The sequence below is a fragment of the Crocodylus siamensis genome, chromosome 15 (genome assembly GCF_052110815.1).
Source record: "Crocodylus siamensis isolate JL-2025a chromosome 15, ASM5211081v1, whole genome shotgun sequence".
Taxonomy (NCBI): Eukaryota; Metazoa; Chordata; order Crocodylia; family Crocodylidae; genus Crocodylus; species Crocodylus siamensis.
Genome location: NC_143409.1, coordinates 17,542,662 through 17,558,340, shown reverse-complemented (window position 1 = coordinate 17,558,340; position 15,679 = coordinate 17,542,662). Strand labels below are relative to the sequence as shown.

The 15,679-nt window shown below is 46.5% G+C and overlaps 1 protein-coding gene across 5 annotated transcripts in view; it reads left to right on the top strand.

The window, feature by feature from the left end:
• ADAMTSL3 (ADAMTS like 3) overlaps nucleotides 1–15,679 on the top strand; it is a 369,750-nt gene that overhangs the window by 20,847 nt on the left and 333,224 nt on the right. For 3 of the 5 annotated variants that reach the window (XM_090029326.1, XM_090029327.1, XM_090029325.1), the window contains 3 exons: nucleotides 332–492; nucleotides 1,065–1,215; nucleotides 2,392–2,475. In XM_090029326.1, the coding sequence (XP_089885452.1) occupies nucleotides 2,401–2,475 (75 nt within the window). In that variant the 5' untranslated portion in view covers nucleotides 332–492; nucleotides 1,065–1,215; nucleotides 2,392–2,400. Of the gene's footprint in view, nucleotides 1–331; nucleotides 493–1,064; nucleotides 1,216–1,556; nucleotides 1,713–2,391; nucleotides 2,476–15,679 lie in introns of those variants that run through there. The other 2 variants (XR_016439382.1, XM_090029324.1) reach the window with 2 other exon arrangements.

Here is a 15,679-nt window from a genome sequence, read left to right as displayed (position 1 = left end):
GAAAGCAGAGAGGAAGGACAAATGTTTGGACAAGACTTCCTGTTAGAAAATATTAGAACCATATCTCCAAACCTTGTTTTGAATTTATCCACACAGGAAGCAGAACGTTTTATGTTCTAAATATGACCATTGGGCAGCAAGACTGTGGTCAGCTGCTAGTAATCCAGCAAAGTATTTTTCCAGCTTGTCAGAGGGAGCCCGTTAGGTACCAAGGGCTGCACAACACTTGTACAGTGGAGCTCTGCTCTGAAAGGTGATCGTGGACCTTGGGCAGCTTCTCCCTCAGTAGGGCTGGGAGCTGCTCCTCAGAGCTTGCGCCTTACTGTTTTAGCCCGTGCCACCGAGGCAGCTCGGGGGAGTCACTCCTGTCGGGTTCAGACCCCAGAATCAACAGAACTGGAGACTGAGTGAGGTCCAACTTGGGGCCACCTGTGCAACAGGTTTCCTCGTGCCCGCTAGCTTCACCCGTGCAACTTCACCAACAAGGAAAGGGTGAGTTACCCAGGTGCCGCGTGATCGCAGATTTTTTTATATTCTTTTATTTTTTAAGGAAAATGTGTTGTGTTCCAAGCCAAATCAGCCAAATTGATTCCAGATCCGTGAGTCATTCAAGAACCGTATGTGGCCCTACTGCGGGCAAACATCCTCCACCCCCACCTGGGGCTTCAGATGCTTCCCAATCCTTTGGCGGGCACGCCCGTGCGGGCCCAAGCCCGGAGCTCGGGATTCGGATGCCCCCCGGTTCCGGTTGCCGGGAGCAAGCTAGAGAGGAGTCTCCCATTTCCATACAGCCAAGGTCTTGCACATGGAGGGCGGTGGGAAAGCTGCCACCAGGCAGATGCGCCTCGGGCCCCTTTAGCAGCGACAGGGGCGCTGTCCCGCCGCGCCCGCCGAGACCCCGGCAGCGCCGCAAACGCTGCCGCGGAGCCGGCGCTGGCCCGCGCTGGCGCTGAGGCTCTCCCTCAGGGCGTCTCCTCTCCCCGCAGCATGGTGTCAACAGAGGGCGCTCCCTTCCCGGCTATGGAGCACAGCCTTGTTCTTTTTCCTTTTTTCCCCCCCTCCAGCTCGCTCCCAAGCAGCCCGAAGAGACGGGAGAAGTTTCCAGCGCAACGTCCTTGACCACACGGCGTCGGCTCCGCGCAGTCCGGGCGCGCAGTGCCGAGCCGGGCGCAGCGCTGCGGCTGCCGGAGGGGCCGGGCGGGAGCCGCGGGCGAGGTGAGGGGCCGGCGCGCGGGGGGCAGGGAGGCAGCGGCCGGAGCCGAGGGGCTGCGCTCCGGCTCGGCCCTGCCGGGGCGGCAGGTGGGCGCGGGGCTCGCGGCAGGTGGAGGCGCTCGTCCGGCCGCGGCGGCTCCCGGAGCGTGCTGGGCTGGGGCCGGGCGGGATGCGGGAGCGCGGCTGCCCCGCCGGGCGGGCAGGGCACGAGGCGGGTGACCCGGGCGCGGCAGCGGGAGGGGGAGCCTCGTGCAGGCGCCGCAGGGAGGCGCTCAGGAGGCCGGGGCCGTGCCGGCATCGCGGCGGCGGGAGAGGGCGAGGCGGGGTGAGCGCCCGCCCTGCGGGTCAGTCGGGTCGCCCTCCTTGGTCCCGCGCGCGGGCCGCAGCTCGCAGCCTCCTTGCAGCCCGGACGGGGCGAGCCGAGCCCTGCGGGCATGGGCCGGCGGCGGCGGGCCCGGGTGATCCTCGTGCTCGAGAGGAGCCGGCGGGAGAGCGGACAGGTGCTGCCTAGCCGAGCGCCGGACCTCGACGCGGCCGGTGTCTTCGGCAAGACCAGCTCAGAGGGGCTGATGCCCCGCAGCACAGCCGAGGGCGGCGGGGGCGCCGGGCCCGGGGTGGCAGCCTCCGGCAGCCCCGCAGCTGAGGGGGTTACAGTCGCGGACCGGCACGTGCGCGGCTACAGGATTTCACTGGGAGCTCTCGACAAAAGCGATCACCCGAGTTTCGCTGGGGTGATCCGGCACTGACTGGCTGCTCCCCCCTCCTGGCCAGTTGTCTCCCAGCTGCCTGGAGCCGGGGCTTTCCAGAGCTGGGCTTTGCGCCCTGAGTGGGCGAGCAGGCTGTAATGGCACATCCAAGACCCTGGATTTCACTCTTTGCTTGGGCTGGGGGGGCTGCTGATGGATGGCAGATTGAGTGGGGTTCAGGCTCATCCCCTGTTGCAAACTTCCCTGACCCCTCTTCCCCCCACTTCCCTAAGGGGAATGACTCCAGCCCACAGGCTGCCCACGGCGTGTGCTGCGAGCCTGCTCCACCGGCCAGCACAAGCCTCGGATGTTTGGGTTGCGTCCCTTCCAAAGCCCGGCTCCAGGCCTTCGCCCAGTTTGCTGTAGTCCTTGAGTTCTGGCAAAGCACCTCGACTGTTTGTAACTGAACCAATCTCTCTCCACTGTGCTACAGGGCGTAAAGATGACCAGCTCCAGAGCCCCGGGCCTCGCCTGGGAGATCACTTGGCTTGCATTTGCCATCTGTACTCATCTGCAGGTAGGTGCCGATTGTTTTTGCAGTTTTAACTGGAGGCAGCACGTGGAGAAGCAATTTAGCCCCTTCCATTTATTGCTTTTATACAGAAAATGGTTCGAGCAACTGTGTCCCTCAGCCAATGACGGTGAGGAAGAGATTTTCCTGTTATTGAACTTAGATTCAAGGGATCTGTGCTGTAATGTTCAACCTGTCTGTCATCATAGGAGCAGAAGGATGGTCTGGCTAGGTGTGTAATGACTGGCCTCCTTCAAAGTAATGCAGCTTCCCATTGCTCCCAGGAGTCTGAGCTCAGGTGTTGTGGTGAAGAGGCCCATGCATAAATGTCTGAGTAGCAGTCAAAGCCCATAGCAGTCTGTGAGTGTTTTTCCACAGACTTCCACAGACAGCTTTGGATCAGATTTTTTGTGCAGGCAAGTCACAACTACCAATAGATTTATTGCCTGACACATCAGTCTAATCAGTTCCACGAAATGAGTCTTTCAAAACTATGGAGTGCTTCCCTGCAACATAGAAGTCATCATAGTATGTCATTCGCCATAGTGCAGTAAACTTCAAGTATTCATTGATATTTTAAGTACATACAAATCAAGAAATCGAAACAATATTTTACATGTCTCTGAACCTCTTATGGTGATGGAGGAACTTTAAAAACAAATAAATGAAATGATTTTGAATGTCAGAGATAAATATTGTTGCTATTATTATTTGTATTGTGGTAGTACCAAGGGGCCCCAGTGAAGCTTTTAGTCCCATTGTGGTAGCCAATGTCTAGGTACCACCTCATGAGTTCATAAGCTAAGTATAACATGAAAGACAAAGGGAACTTACCCATGTGAGGAGCAGAAGGGAGCAATGGGTTTATACCATTTTTAGTACAATAAACAGTGATCATAACACTCCCATCACCTGATACTGCTGGTGCAAGTTACTTAAGGGGTTTATTGTTTGGCTGAAAAATATTGGCTTTTTCTTAGAAGTGCAGGTAAAAAAAATTAAGCTATTAAGTGCACTGGCATAGCTGATAGAAAAATATAAGTTCTGTCTGGGGTGTGTGTGTGTGTGTGTAGGAAAAAGCTATACTGCTTTGTTGAGCCTGCTTTCCTTTAATTCTTGAGTTAAGTGAATGGTAAATATGTTTCCCCATCCAAAATTGACCCTAGGGACAAAGAAGCAGGGCAGTTGCCTTCTAGGGGTATGGACACATACAGTAATTTAATAGTTCCCAAATATCACTGACTGGGAACTGCATTAGAGGTGTCCACACATGCAGTGCCCTAGCATTCCAGGTAGAACAGTGACCTCCTAGGGGTTGAAGTGCTGTGGCTCCTACCATGTGGTGAGAGTGAGCACCCAGCCCAGCATGCCTGGCAGTGGGTAAATGGAGGGGAGAGTGTTTGCACCCACACTTCTGGGGTGGGTGACCTGTGGCTGGGGGCATTTTTACTTTTCTGCTTTCCCTTGTTTCAAAACATATATTCACTACAGTTCAGCAGCCTACACTTGACCAAACTCTGCAGTATACTTGTCTGACTGGGGTCCTTGGGGCAGGGGAAAATGGTTGGACCCATGTTTTTGGGTTCCCTGGGGCTAGGGAACATGATGAGGGGCTGCAGTCACATAGGGAGTAAGAACGTAGCAGATTCTTAGAAACATAGCTTTTACTGAACAAAGTGCAAGGGAACTCACTGGTTTAAAAAAAAAATGCTAATGAAAGGGGAAAAAAAGGAGCAGTAGAGTTCTGGCTGTGTTCCAGACCAGCCAGTTGCACCATTGGGAGTGGTATTAGTAAGGAGCTGTGCTGTGTGGGATACTTGGAGGACCAACCAGACCCATGTTACGCGAAGCTTGGTGTCCGCATGTAAAATGGACCCTGTTCTCACAGTGAGTTCCCCTGGTTCAAAAGGTACTTGATTTTTCTAGGTATGCTTTTGAACCGATCTGGGAAGCTTTAAACCAGTTTAACGTACTTGTCCATTTCAAGTTTAAACCCCATTTAAACCAGGCTAAGTTTTACACGTGTCCAGAGCCAACCTTAGGGAAAATGGTGCCCTGGGCAAACTTGTATTTTGGTATCCACCCCACTCCCAGAGCCACCCCTCTCCCTCCCACAGTCAACGGTGCTGCTGCAGACAGAGGCAGGCAGGCAGGGGTGAGGGGCGCAGCCCGGTGGGGAGGCAGAGCGGTATTGTGTGGCAGGCAGGCAGGCACAGCTGCTGTCACTCGCGCTGCCCAGCTCGGCTCCTCCTGACAGTGGCTGGAGCAGGGGGACTGGCTGGCCTGGGCACTGCTCCTCCTGCCTGGGGTGGGGATTAGCCGGGGTGGGGTGGGAAAGGGGGAGAGTGCTGTTGTGAGCATGGGCTGCTCGTGTATATGTGTGTGTTTGTGTCTGGTGCCCCCCTGAGCGCAGTGCCCTGGGGAGTTGCCCATGTTGCCCACCCCTAAGGCCAGCTCTGTATGCTTTCATGTCCTAGACTAAGTTAGTACAGTTTGTCCAATGTGCTGGTGGAAGGTGAGAGGTGCCCAAGTTCCCTTTGGGAGTCTCAGGAGCCTAAGGTCAGTCCTGACCCTAGGAAGCAGTCACAAAAGGTTGGTGTAAATTTTACTTTAATGCATATACACAAGATGGGAGCAGCAGAGGGCTACACCCCATTTGTATATGGACCTTTTCATCTTGAAGAGAACCTGGGTTTTTTTCTTTTAACTGTTGAAATGAAACTGGTATTGGCATAGTTTCCTCCTTCCCACAAAGGGTTTTGGCAGAGCTTCACTTGTCTCTTTACAAAAAAAAGAAACATACTGAAATAATCAATAGGTTATTGTGAGTAGTTTCATGAGTATTTTAAGCCAGGTCAGACTTTTGGTTTTGACTATCATTTTGAATATTGTTATCTGCTTACTATGATTACAGGCGTGAACACATACCCTAGTCTTGTAGGCAGCATTACATGATCCCAAGTTCTAGTGTTTTATCACATTTTGGGCACATTAAAGATATTTTATATTATTTAACATAACATTTCTGGTTTCCAATAACCATTACTTCTTTAATTGGGTGCTCAGGGCTGTGCTCTCTGGGCCACACACAGTCAACTACTCTAATGTCGTATCATAGCTTCCAGTTGTGTTATTTTTGGCTATTAACATGCTTATGTCTGGAGCTAATCAATTAGAAACAATTGGATGCTGGGCAAGGTCATAAGTCTGTGTCATGTCACTTGTGTGCAATTGATTAATTTCATCCTGTTTGAAGCAGGTACAGAAGAAAATAATGACCATGGTATAGAATGTGGTGGAAATGTGGTCTGAATGCAATACACAGAGAACTGCAGCATGAGAAGTTGTCAAAAGGAGGTAGCTGATATTGATAAGAAATACAAGCTAACTTTGGTTCTAAGAGCCTTTTTTGATTCTTGGATACCATATTAATGAGCACTGCATAATGTTTAGCTATATTCTGAATTGATTCAGGACTCACAATCCATAGGTATTCAATTTCTGCCTCAAATTCTGGCATGATTAGTTTGTCAAGGGCAAATTAGTAATTATAATGGCAGAAGATGTTACAAGTAATTGCTTCACTTTCATACGATAATCCGGTAAACAGCATAGCAGTAAAAGCATCAATGTGCTTTCCATTGAAGATATCAATTTTGTGATCAGCAGTTGAAGCACAAATCTGGCTCCTTGGAAGCCCAGAAAAAATCAACTGATTATTTATAGGGGAGACTGGAGGTTTTTCTTTTCTATTTTATAGACCTGGGGCCCACTTCTCACTTGCACTACTGTAAGTAAAGAGAGACTTGACTGAAGTTAATGGAACTACACTGGGATAAAACTAGTGTAAATCAGAGGAGAATCATATCAAAATAATTGTCTTCCATAATCATTAAATAAACCATTTTTTTCCCCAGAGATTCACAATGGTTAGACTGTTGAGTTAATTCTGTACACCACTGTATCACTTGCATTTATCAACATTAATTAAATGCATTTGTAGGCTCACTTTTTTGTCTCTGGGTGTGAAAACAGTGTGAAGTAAGATGCTGCCTCATTTTTCTCAAATTACAATGGATGGGCTTATCAATATGATGAATGCTAAGAAGACTAAAAGATGAAAAGCAGAATAAAGGGAAGTATTTCAGTGCCATTTTGTTGTTTTTAAGTTATTTCTTTGGTTGTGCATGATGATAACCAAAAAACAGCTGTGTCCTTTCATGGTGGGATCCATCTCCTGATTAACATCATAGGATAACATTTAATTAGGGCAGTAGGGCTATCACTACACTTTTCACTAAATAAATAATAAAAAAGTGTGTGTGTGTCTATAATAAAGGGCTTAGTCCACCTGTTTCTCTGTCTGTAATGCTCTTGGAGCACTCTGATTGGTTAGTGAAACAACCAGTCAGAGTCCAGAGTGCTGCCATGATGGTGGGGACAGAGGGGACAGAGTGGGGGGCCAAGGCCAGTGCTGCTGGCCTGCCATCCCCCTCCCCTGGCCCTGCTCCTTGGAGGCGGCAGAGTGTCACCATGATGGTGGGGATGGAGGGCACAGAGCAGGGGTGCAGGGCCAGTGATGACCTCGCCCCCTGTCCCTCTGTTCCCGCCATCATGGTGGCACTTTGCTGCCTCCAAGGAGCAGGACCTGGAGTCGGGGGGAGGGGATGGCATGGTGGGGAGGCCAGTGGTGGCAGTGGCACAGGTTGCTGGCAGAGGGGGATGGAGGGGACAGTGAAGCAAGTTTTTTTTCCCTCCACACTCCTAGGAGGCGGCGTCAGCGTGGGGTGGTGGCGCTCTGTCCCCACTCCCGCTCCCCGAGTCATTTTTGATGGGCATTTTGCTAGTGTATCTGTATGCATATATAATATATTTATTAATGGATTATCTGTGGTTATAAGTTATCACTAATTTAAACAGGTAAGAGATCTATTCACCAGCAGTTTCATGTGTGGATTTCATTTACAGATTCATGCTGCTGTTGTGCGTTCAAGTCACAGATAAAAGTTTCTTAAATTCCTGCTATCTGAGAGCTGTGCTATATAAGCCCTCTCTGAATCTCTCCTTTATATCCTCTAAGAAATGAAATTGCTAATGTCAGAGGATAGAATAACAACAAATATACCATGTCTGGATTTTTAAAGAGCGTTAAGTCAGTATTTCTTTGGAAAAGTGAGTTTCATGGGTCACATATTCATCAAATCTAGCAGTGGTTGCTGCCATGATTTATGTTTCTGCAATCCCTATATGTATTCAGTTCTTTTTCTAATCATCTATGATATTCTGTTTTTTAAAGAGATACATGCTGAAAACATTATCTTGCTCAAAATGATTCTGCCAAAAGCTACCAACATAGTAAATATCTTTAAAGTTAGGTTTCTGCAAGTCCAAAAATCTGATGTCCATTATATGATATAGTGAACTTGGAGACCATCTTCATGGAAAACTTTTGGAATATTGTTTTACAGTAACCGAATGTATTGCATACTAATGTTCAGAAAGCAGATTATAATCCACATAGCATACCACAATCAGGATCCTTAACCCCTCAATAATCTTTATCACAAATATCATGATGAGATTTGCAAGCCCTGACCCAATGTTGAAGCCATTACCTTTTTCTTTTGTGCATAGGTTTAAGACATTATGGATGAAATTCTGGTCTCATTGAAGTCAACTGGGGTTTTGCCATTAACATGAATGGGTTCAGGATTTAATCCTTTATATTTGAGGAGCAAAAAACACCCAGACAAATAGCACTTAGAGTATATTCTGCAGAGTCTCCATCTTGAAGTATCCATTGCTATCACTGACAAACTTGTTATTCAGTGACTGCATTGCCAGAAAGCTTACGTAAGTTCCTGTACTTACTTTGACTGTATGACTAATGGTGGTTGCTCAGTGAATGCTCATAGGATCTGAACTGCTGCTGCCCCCAATTTACAATCCAAAAAAGTGGGTTGCCAGAATAATTGTGATGAATCTGAGTCTTGTGACTGAAGTCACAAACTATGAGGGTGAACGCTCATTTTTCAAATTCACTCTGATCAAAAATAGACTTAAATCAACACTGGAAGATGATCAAGGGTCCAGGTTACATCAATGAAGTGGTTTGCTTTAACATTTTATTTTTTCATTTTTTTGAATAAGTATTTCTATTGTAGCAATTGCAAATGATGCCAGATAGGTGGTGGATTTTTTCTAATGGCATAATCCAGCCAGTGCTGTCCCACAAACATGCTCTGCCTTTGCTGAAGAAAACATGCTAATGGAAGAAAGGTGATTAAAGTCTATTCAGACTTCAAATTCTTTATTGTGACTTCCAACAAGAGTGGCAATTCGTGCTACTTGTGCTGGTAGTTTTAGGAGGTCATCCTAAACATGGGACTGAAATGATAAAACTAGTTACACATAGGCCTTTAGACAACCAGTAAGTTATCTACATTTCTAAGATGACAAAAACTTCCAGAGAAGCCACTGTAACAGAATAATCTTTTGCAAATAAATAATACAACCTTTTCCTCCTGTAAAATTAACAAACATAAGAACTGTAGTAGTCTAGTCTTTAGTTTTAGAAGATACATAGGGACTTAGTCACAGCTGATTACTGATTCAGCCTGCACTGGGTGCAGCTAGATATGTTCATTACCATATCAGGGCATGTACATAAACTGTATTGTGGTGGCAGTATTGCAAAGTCCACCAAATTCCATTCCTGCCCTTGTAGCACAGAAAATCAAAGGGCTTGAATCTGCTCCTATTAAAGCAGTGCTGCTAAGCTCAGCTATTCACAATTACAAGACTCATTTAAAACTTACACATTTTTAAATGATGATGTTTTCCAAGTCCTTTTGATTTCTGAACCTTCAGGATTCATCTTTTTAAGCCGTTCTCTGCAGCCAGGAGGGTAAGGCACTTTAAAAAAAGAAAAAAGAAAACCAAGATTCTAATATTCATTTGCCTTTAGGAATGGTGTTTTAAGAAAACGCCAAATGCCCCAAGTGTTATATAACTCATAATACAATGACAAGACCTGGCAAAACTCCCATTAATTTCAGTTTGAGCAAAAGTAAATCTTTAATTTAACTCCAGAAGCATGTATTTGTGTCATAAGACTATAATTTCTGACAATTAAATAGTTACGTTGTTGTAGTCATGTTATGCGAATTTTGCACTTCATAGTGGATCAAATTTGTTGAATTCATGTCTTGCCAAGATTTGGCACTGTTGATAATACTGATGATAATTGTCTTGTGGGCATTTACAATCCATTACACTCTTAATCAAACAATGATAGTATAATTGCTATTATGCAAAATCCCCCTAACACAGAGAGTGTTTATGTATAGTGAAAGAGCTGGGTTTGAAGTGCAGTTTGCTAGCGTTCTTAGCGTGCACATTCCAGGGTAGACATATAGGGTATAGCCATAGCAACTTCAGAGAGACACTGAGTGAATACTTTCTGGTTTTGAGAGCATGCCTTGGAAAGGCAAAGTAGTAAGCTGGTGAAACTGGAGTTTGGAGTCAAGTCAGCAAGACTAAAGTTAGTCCTTGCTTTCTAAGGGCAGACATTACACACAAACCAGTTTAAGTGATCAGAAACTGGTTTAAACCTGTAATCAGAAACTGGTTTAAACCTGTTCAGTGCACATAAACCAGTTTGAAAATGGCTGAAACCAGTTTGAGATAAACCTGGTTGAATATAGCATCAGACTTAACTGATTTGGGTTAAACTGGTTTATGCAATGTCTGTCCCAGACCCCTTGCTGGTTTAAGATTAAGACACCCCCAGCGTTCCAGCTTGCTCTGGGCTTGGGCGGGTCTCTCTGCTCCACAGCAGGGCTGGCCTCTCCCCTCTGCTCCCTGACTGCAGCTCTGGCAGAGACTACGGCTGTTTTCACCCCTTCCCCTCCGCAGTACCTGCTAAGCAGGAATTTCCCCCCTCCTCTCTGCAAAGCAGAGAGGTATCTGTGGATTAGCTAGCAGACCACATGTTAATAATGTGGTCTGGTAGTGTCTTAATGGGGTGATAAACACTGAATAAGGGTCATAAACACTATTATCAGTTCCCTGTGGGGCTAATCAGAGCATCCTGCCAGGGCTTGGCCATGCCCACTCCCTGCTCCCCCTCAGCTCAGTACTGTCCAAGGGAAGGGAGGGCTGCTCTGGCACCCCCCAGCTTCTAGCCTGAGCAACTGCAGGCATGTGCTTGCATATCTGGGATGTCTGCACAGTTGCAAAGTGATTTAGCCTAGCCAGGTTCAGCACCTCCTCTAACCTGTGTGGTGCACGAGGCCATGAAGTTGGGCTCATGCCGTGCTGCCAGGCGTGCCTGCATGGCCGTGCACTCCACTTAGCTTAGAGGGAATGCTGGTCAAGTTAGACTAACCTGCAAAAAGATTGAATCAATTTAGGCTCAGGCTTTTTGAATGTCTGTCCCTAGCCAAAAGAAACATTATTTTCAAGGCAAATCTATTTTGTAACTGTATCACCTAATAGAATCATAGAAGTGGGGTCGGAAGGGATCTTGTAGATCTTCAAGTCCGACCCCCGGCCTGGGCAGGAGAAAAACTGGGCTCACTTGAGTCCAGCCAGGTAGGCATCAAGCCTCTTAAAGATCCCCAGGGTAGAAGCCAGCACCACTTCCCTAGGAAGCTGGTTCCAGATCCTAGCCGCCCTAACTGTGAAGTACATCACTTACAAATAAGTTCATGTGTCCTGAAAGAGGATTTGAATCTTTATGGCAGCTAAGGACAAGAAAATTTGCGTTGACTTTCAGTGACACTTGGGCTACTAAAGGTTAGTATTACAAAAGCGAATCAGGACTCAATTATGCATATAAAGGCATCCTACCTGCCTCACTGTCTACACTTTCTGACTTTAGGAAGCATTCAGTATAGGTCATGTGTCAGAACATGAAGCATTCTGGGAATAGTAGTTCTGTAGAGCAGCAGTGGAGCTCACGAAATTTTTTTGTCACCAAAATTAGTATTTTTTTTTCTTTTTGTCCTCTGGAGATGGGCTTTAGTAACAAAAAATGGGCTGAAACTGTCCTCCGTCCGCAGCAGAAGTGAACTTCATCACCACTTTAGACAACTCTGATTTTTCAGAATACCTTGCAGGGCTTTTCCTGTGCCCTGCAAGCCAGAAGGCAAAGGGTGGGGAGGTGAGGAGGAGGAAGAAAAAGGACTATACCTGGTGCATTTTTTCCACACTGCCTTTGCATAAATCACTTTTGAAAATGGGATTTCATTTTTTAAGTCACCTTACTGCTATTCAACTTCTTACCCTTCTGACCCCTTTGAAGAAATAGGTTTCTGATGCATAAATTCTGGTATCTAAGGCTGGATCCAGATGAGCAAATGTGCAGTTTGTGGTGTTGCAAATCCCTTTGCAGTGCCACAAACCACATGTTGCATGTTAAACCATGCTCACTGCTGGTTAAACCTCACTGCTAATTTGCAGCACAATGGCAAAATCTGCTACCAAGTTTCCCGAGAGCAAAAAAAACCCCTGAAACAAAAAGCAACCCAAAGCATGTCAGAGTGCTGTGTGCCAGGACAGACTTGGATATGTGGAGCCCACATGAATTGTGGAGCCCCTGCACTGAGGCAATCTGCACCCCAGTCAGCCTCAAGAGAGGGGGAGCAGGGAGCCCTGGGCTAGCTGCTCTCCCATCTTGGTGTGCCTCAGCGGGGGGGCTCTGCTGTGGAGCCCCTGTGCTGAGGCACTTGGAGCCCCCAGTTTGAGGCATACTGTGCCTCAGCGCAGGGGCTTTGCACTCCTAAATTGCAATGGCATCACTTTATGTGCCATTCCCCAGCTGCCTGGGACACCAGGTGCCTTAGGGTGGGGGCTGCCTACCTGCTAGCCCCACATTGAGGCACCCTGTGTCCCAGCCAACCCCACTTGCAGCACATGGAACAGCGGGACAATGTGTCCCATTGCAAACTACGTGAAAAGGGGCATGTACTGCAGCATAGAAGTAGAGGCACAATTTTGTGCCACTGCTATTTGTACTGCTGCAAACACATGTTCCTGCTTGTGTGGACATGGCCTGTGTGTGCAAATAGCTAATAGTTCTTGGGGTTAGGGCTGCAAGCGTTACACATGCATACGGAAGCCATTCTTTGGACACTTGGCCTGGAATATCACTTCCAGACATCATATTACCTAAATTGTTTAGGCATAGTGTTTCTGTTTCTAATTTATATTTATTAGATTTAACATCATCATGGAGAGAAAAGGAAAACAGTACTCCCAGTTTGTTTTGAGAAATGTGGTTTTTGGGAATTGTCAGTTTGTCATGCTTCTGGATCCACTGGAAACACAGTGAACACAAGTCAACTTGATTCAAATGTAAAACAATATTAAAAATGCATTTAAGACTGTAAGTACTAGATTACTGCTGTATGCTAACTGTTGTCATTTGTGTCACAATGGGACATGATATTTTACAAAATTAAGTGCAGCTTTTTTTAATACGGGAAAGAATTTGTTTCTGTCTTTGTACAGAGTTCTTGTGGATATCCGGAGCTTTGCCAAAAATTTAGATATCTTAGGATTTATGGCTTGTATTCTCCTGTCAGTGCATGCAAACAGAACAGAGATTATAGTGTGTATACATGTAAAGTATGCTGTGGAGTTTGTAGGTGGGGCAAAGGCAAACTTCAGGATTCGTTTAGATGCATGGTTTCCTTTGGCTGTGTTAATGCATGTTAGAATTGGGCTGACAAAGACCTACCTGCACTTCCACAGAATGAAGAATTAGGGCAAACTATACCCTGAGGCCTCTGTTTAACAGCCTGCACTTTGCAGAAGTTCTCACAAAGCTCCAGGAACTGCCTGCTCTCCCAGCTGGCTGATCCAGGAAGAAATCGGCACTGACAAATCCTAACTTTTTGTTTTTTGGCTGATGCTCCAGGCTATATGCCACCATGGAGAAATGTGAAAAGCAGCCCATTCCGATGCATCCAGATTTGCTTTTCCTGATTCTGATTATGTAACTGTGTTCTTTTCCTTTGCCATTTTGACAGCTTCTTGCTGGGTGGACAGCGGCAGGTTAAATTTGCTCAGGGGTTTCAGTACATAGATAACGCATGCAATATGCCAAAATATAATTTAATTGCTTGTCATGGGCCCAGTTATCTTTCATTAGAGGTTTTTATCAGCCATTATTCATTTACTATTTTGTGTTTTCCCCCCCTGCATATTTAATTGCTCCCTGGTTGATTGAAATGGATGAGTAACCTAAAGCATAGTGGTGTTTGAGTATTGCCTACTTGGTAGATACTGTAATGTTCTAGTTATAACACTCTGCTTATTGTTTTGTTTCCAGCTGATCTCATCACGTGGGTCAGAAGGCAGGGGAGGGAGTCTTTTTACTACCGTGTGTGTATTGCTTATTACCAAGCAATACACATTGTGTATTACCAAGCCCTTTTTCAGTAAAGCTTTGGTTACAAATAAAACCGACAGCTGATGTGAAATATGAAGGTGCTCTGATTATCTTTTACTCAGAAATGGCTCTTCCATATATGAGGTGTTTCAAAGACATGGATGAAACTCCTGCTTATGAATGTTTACTGCTCATTTTAACTAGAGAGTAGAGTCCATGAAGCTTTCATTCTTGAACCATCATTTAAAAACTTACATTTTTGTTTTATTATTGTTCTCCTGTGCCAGTTGTTTCCTGTTTTTATCTCCTTGGCTAGGGACAGACATTACACATAAACTGGTTTAAGTGATCAGAAACTGGTTGAAACCTGTAACAGAACAGATGTGCAGTGCACATAAACCAATTTGAAAGTGGCTGAAACCAGTTGGAGATAAACCTGGTTGAATGCAGTATCAGATTTAACTGATTGAGGTCAAACTGGTTTATGCAATGTCTGTCCAAGAACCCTTCCTGGTTTAAGATAAACCAGGCTCCCACAGTATCCCGGCATGCATTCTGGGCTGGTTGGGGCTCTCTGCTCCACAGGACTGCCCCTCCCCTCTGCTGCCTGGCTGCAGCTCAGGCAGAGACTGCAGGCATAGCAGGGTCTGCCTAGTTTCCCCCTGCCCTATCTCCCCACGCTGCTCAAGCAGGATTTCCTCCCTCCTTCCCTCCCTCCCTCCCATCTCCCACAGCATAGACACCAGCCCCACGGACTCTAGGCATGTGGTATACTAGCTAATGCCAAGAGGTGTCTGTGTGCGTCTCCACTTTCATTGGGACAAGCAGACAGAACAGTGACCACTTATGGCTTTTTGGAACTAATCAACAGGTCAGCTGGTAAGCCATTTAAGAAGAGCTTTAACTAAGAGAGAGAGGCTATTGCTTTGATGATGAGGTGATAAACACTGTTATCATCCCCCTGCTGGCTTGCTTGCCTGTCAGTTTGCTGCAGACAGCATAAAGAAGCAGGGAGGGAGATTGAAGAGTTCTGTATCATCAACAGATGCATGCACTGCACCCCGCACCCAACTTTGCCTCAGAGTGGTAACAAGGGCTGGGGTCTGGCAACACTCCCACCCCTTGAGCAGCAAGCCAGGAGAAGCCTGGGATGAGAAGCAGGCAGAACTCTATAATCAGAGGTCCTGCTGGGGCCTATCCATGCCTTCCCCCTCTCCCCCCCCATTAATGTGCAAGGGAAGAGAGGGCTGCTCCAGTGCCCCATGGCTTCTAGCCTGAGCCACTGTAGGCATGTGCCTGAATTTCCTCAGTCCAGGGAGCATGTCTGACCAGTTACAAACCAGTTCAGCCTAGCCAGGTTAGACTAACCTGCAAAGATCTTACCAGTTCAGGCTCAGGCTTTGAATATCTGTCCCTAACCCTTGCGTTCAAATAAAATCTCTTTGTTAGGTTTGCAGAAAGACTGGTTACACTACCCAATTGCTTGGGTGACTATTAGCACAGCAGAGTAATGGATACCAAAATTTTACTAAATAAGGCTTGGCATAAATTCTGTTTTCACCATGTGATCGGGCCTTCTGTATTCCAGTCCTTTTCCTTGCATGACTGAGTGCTTGCCTTAACTTCAGTGCAATACTATGCACCCAAACACATTTCCTTTTTTTAGCACTTTGAATTAGATTTAGAACACAATAGATTGGTTAAATACCTTAAGAAAAGCTCCAAAATGCCATCTTAATGTATGGTTTCATACTATGCAGCTATTTATCTTGTGCTAAGAGGAAACTATAAATGTATTTTTAATGCCAAGAG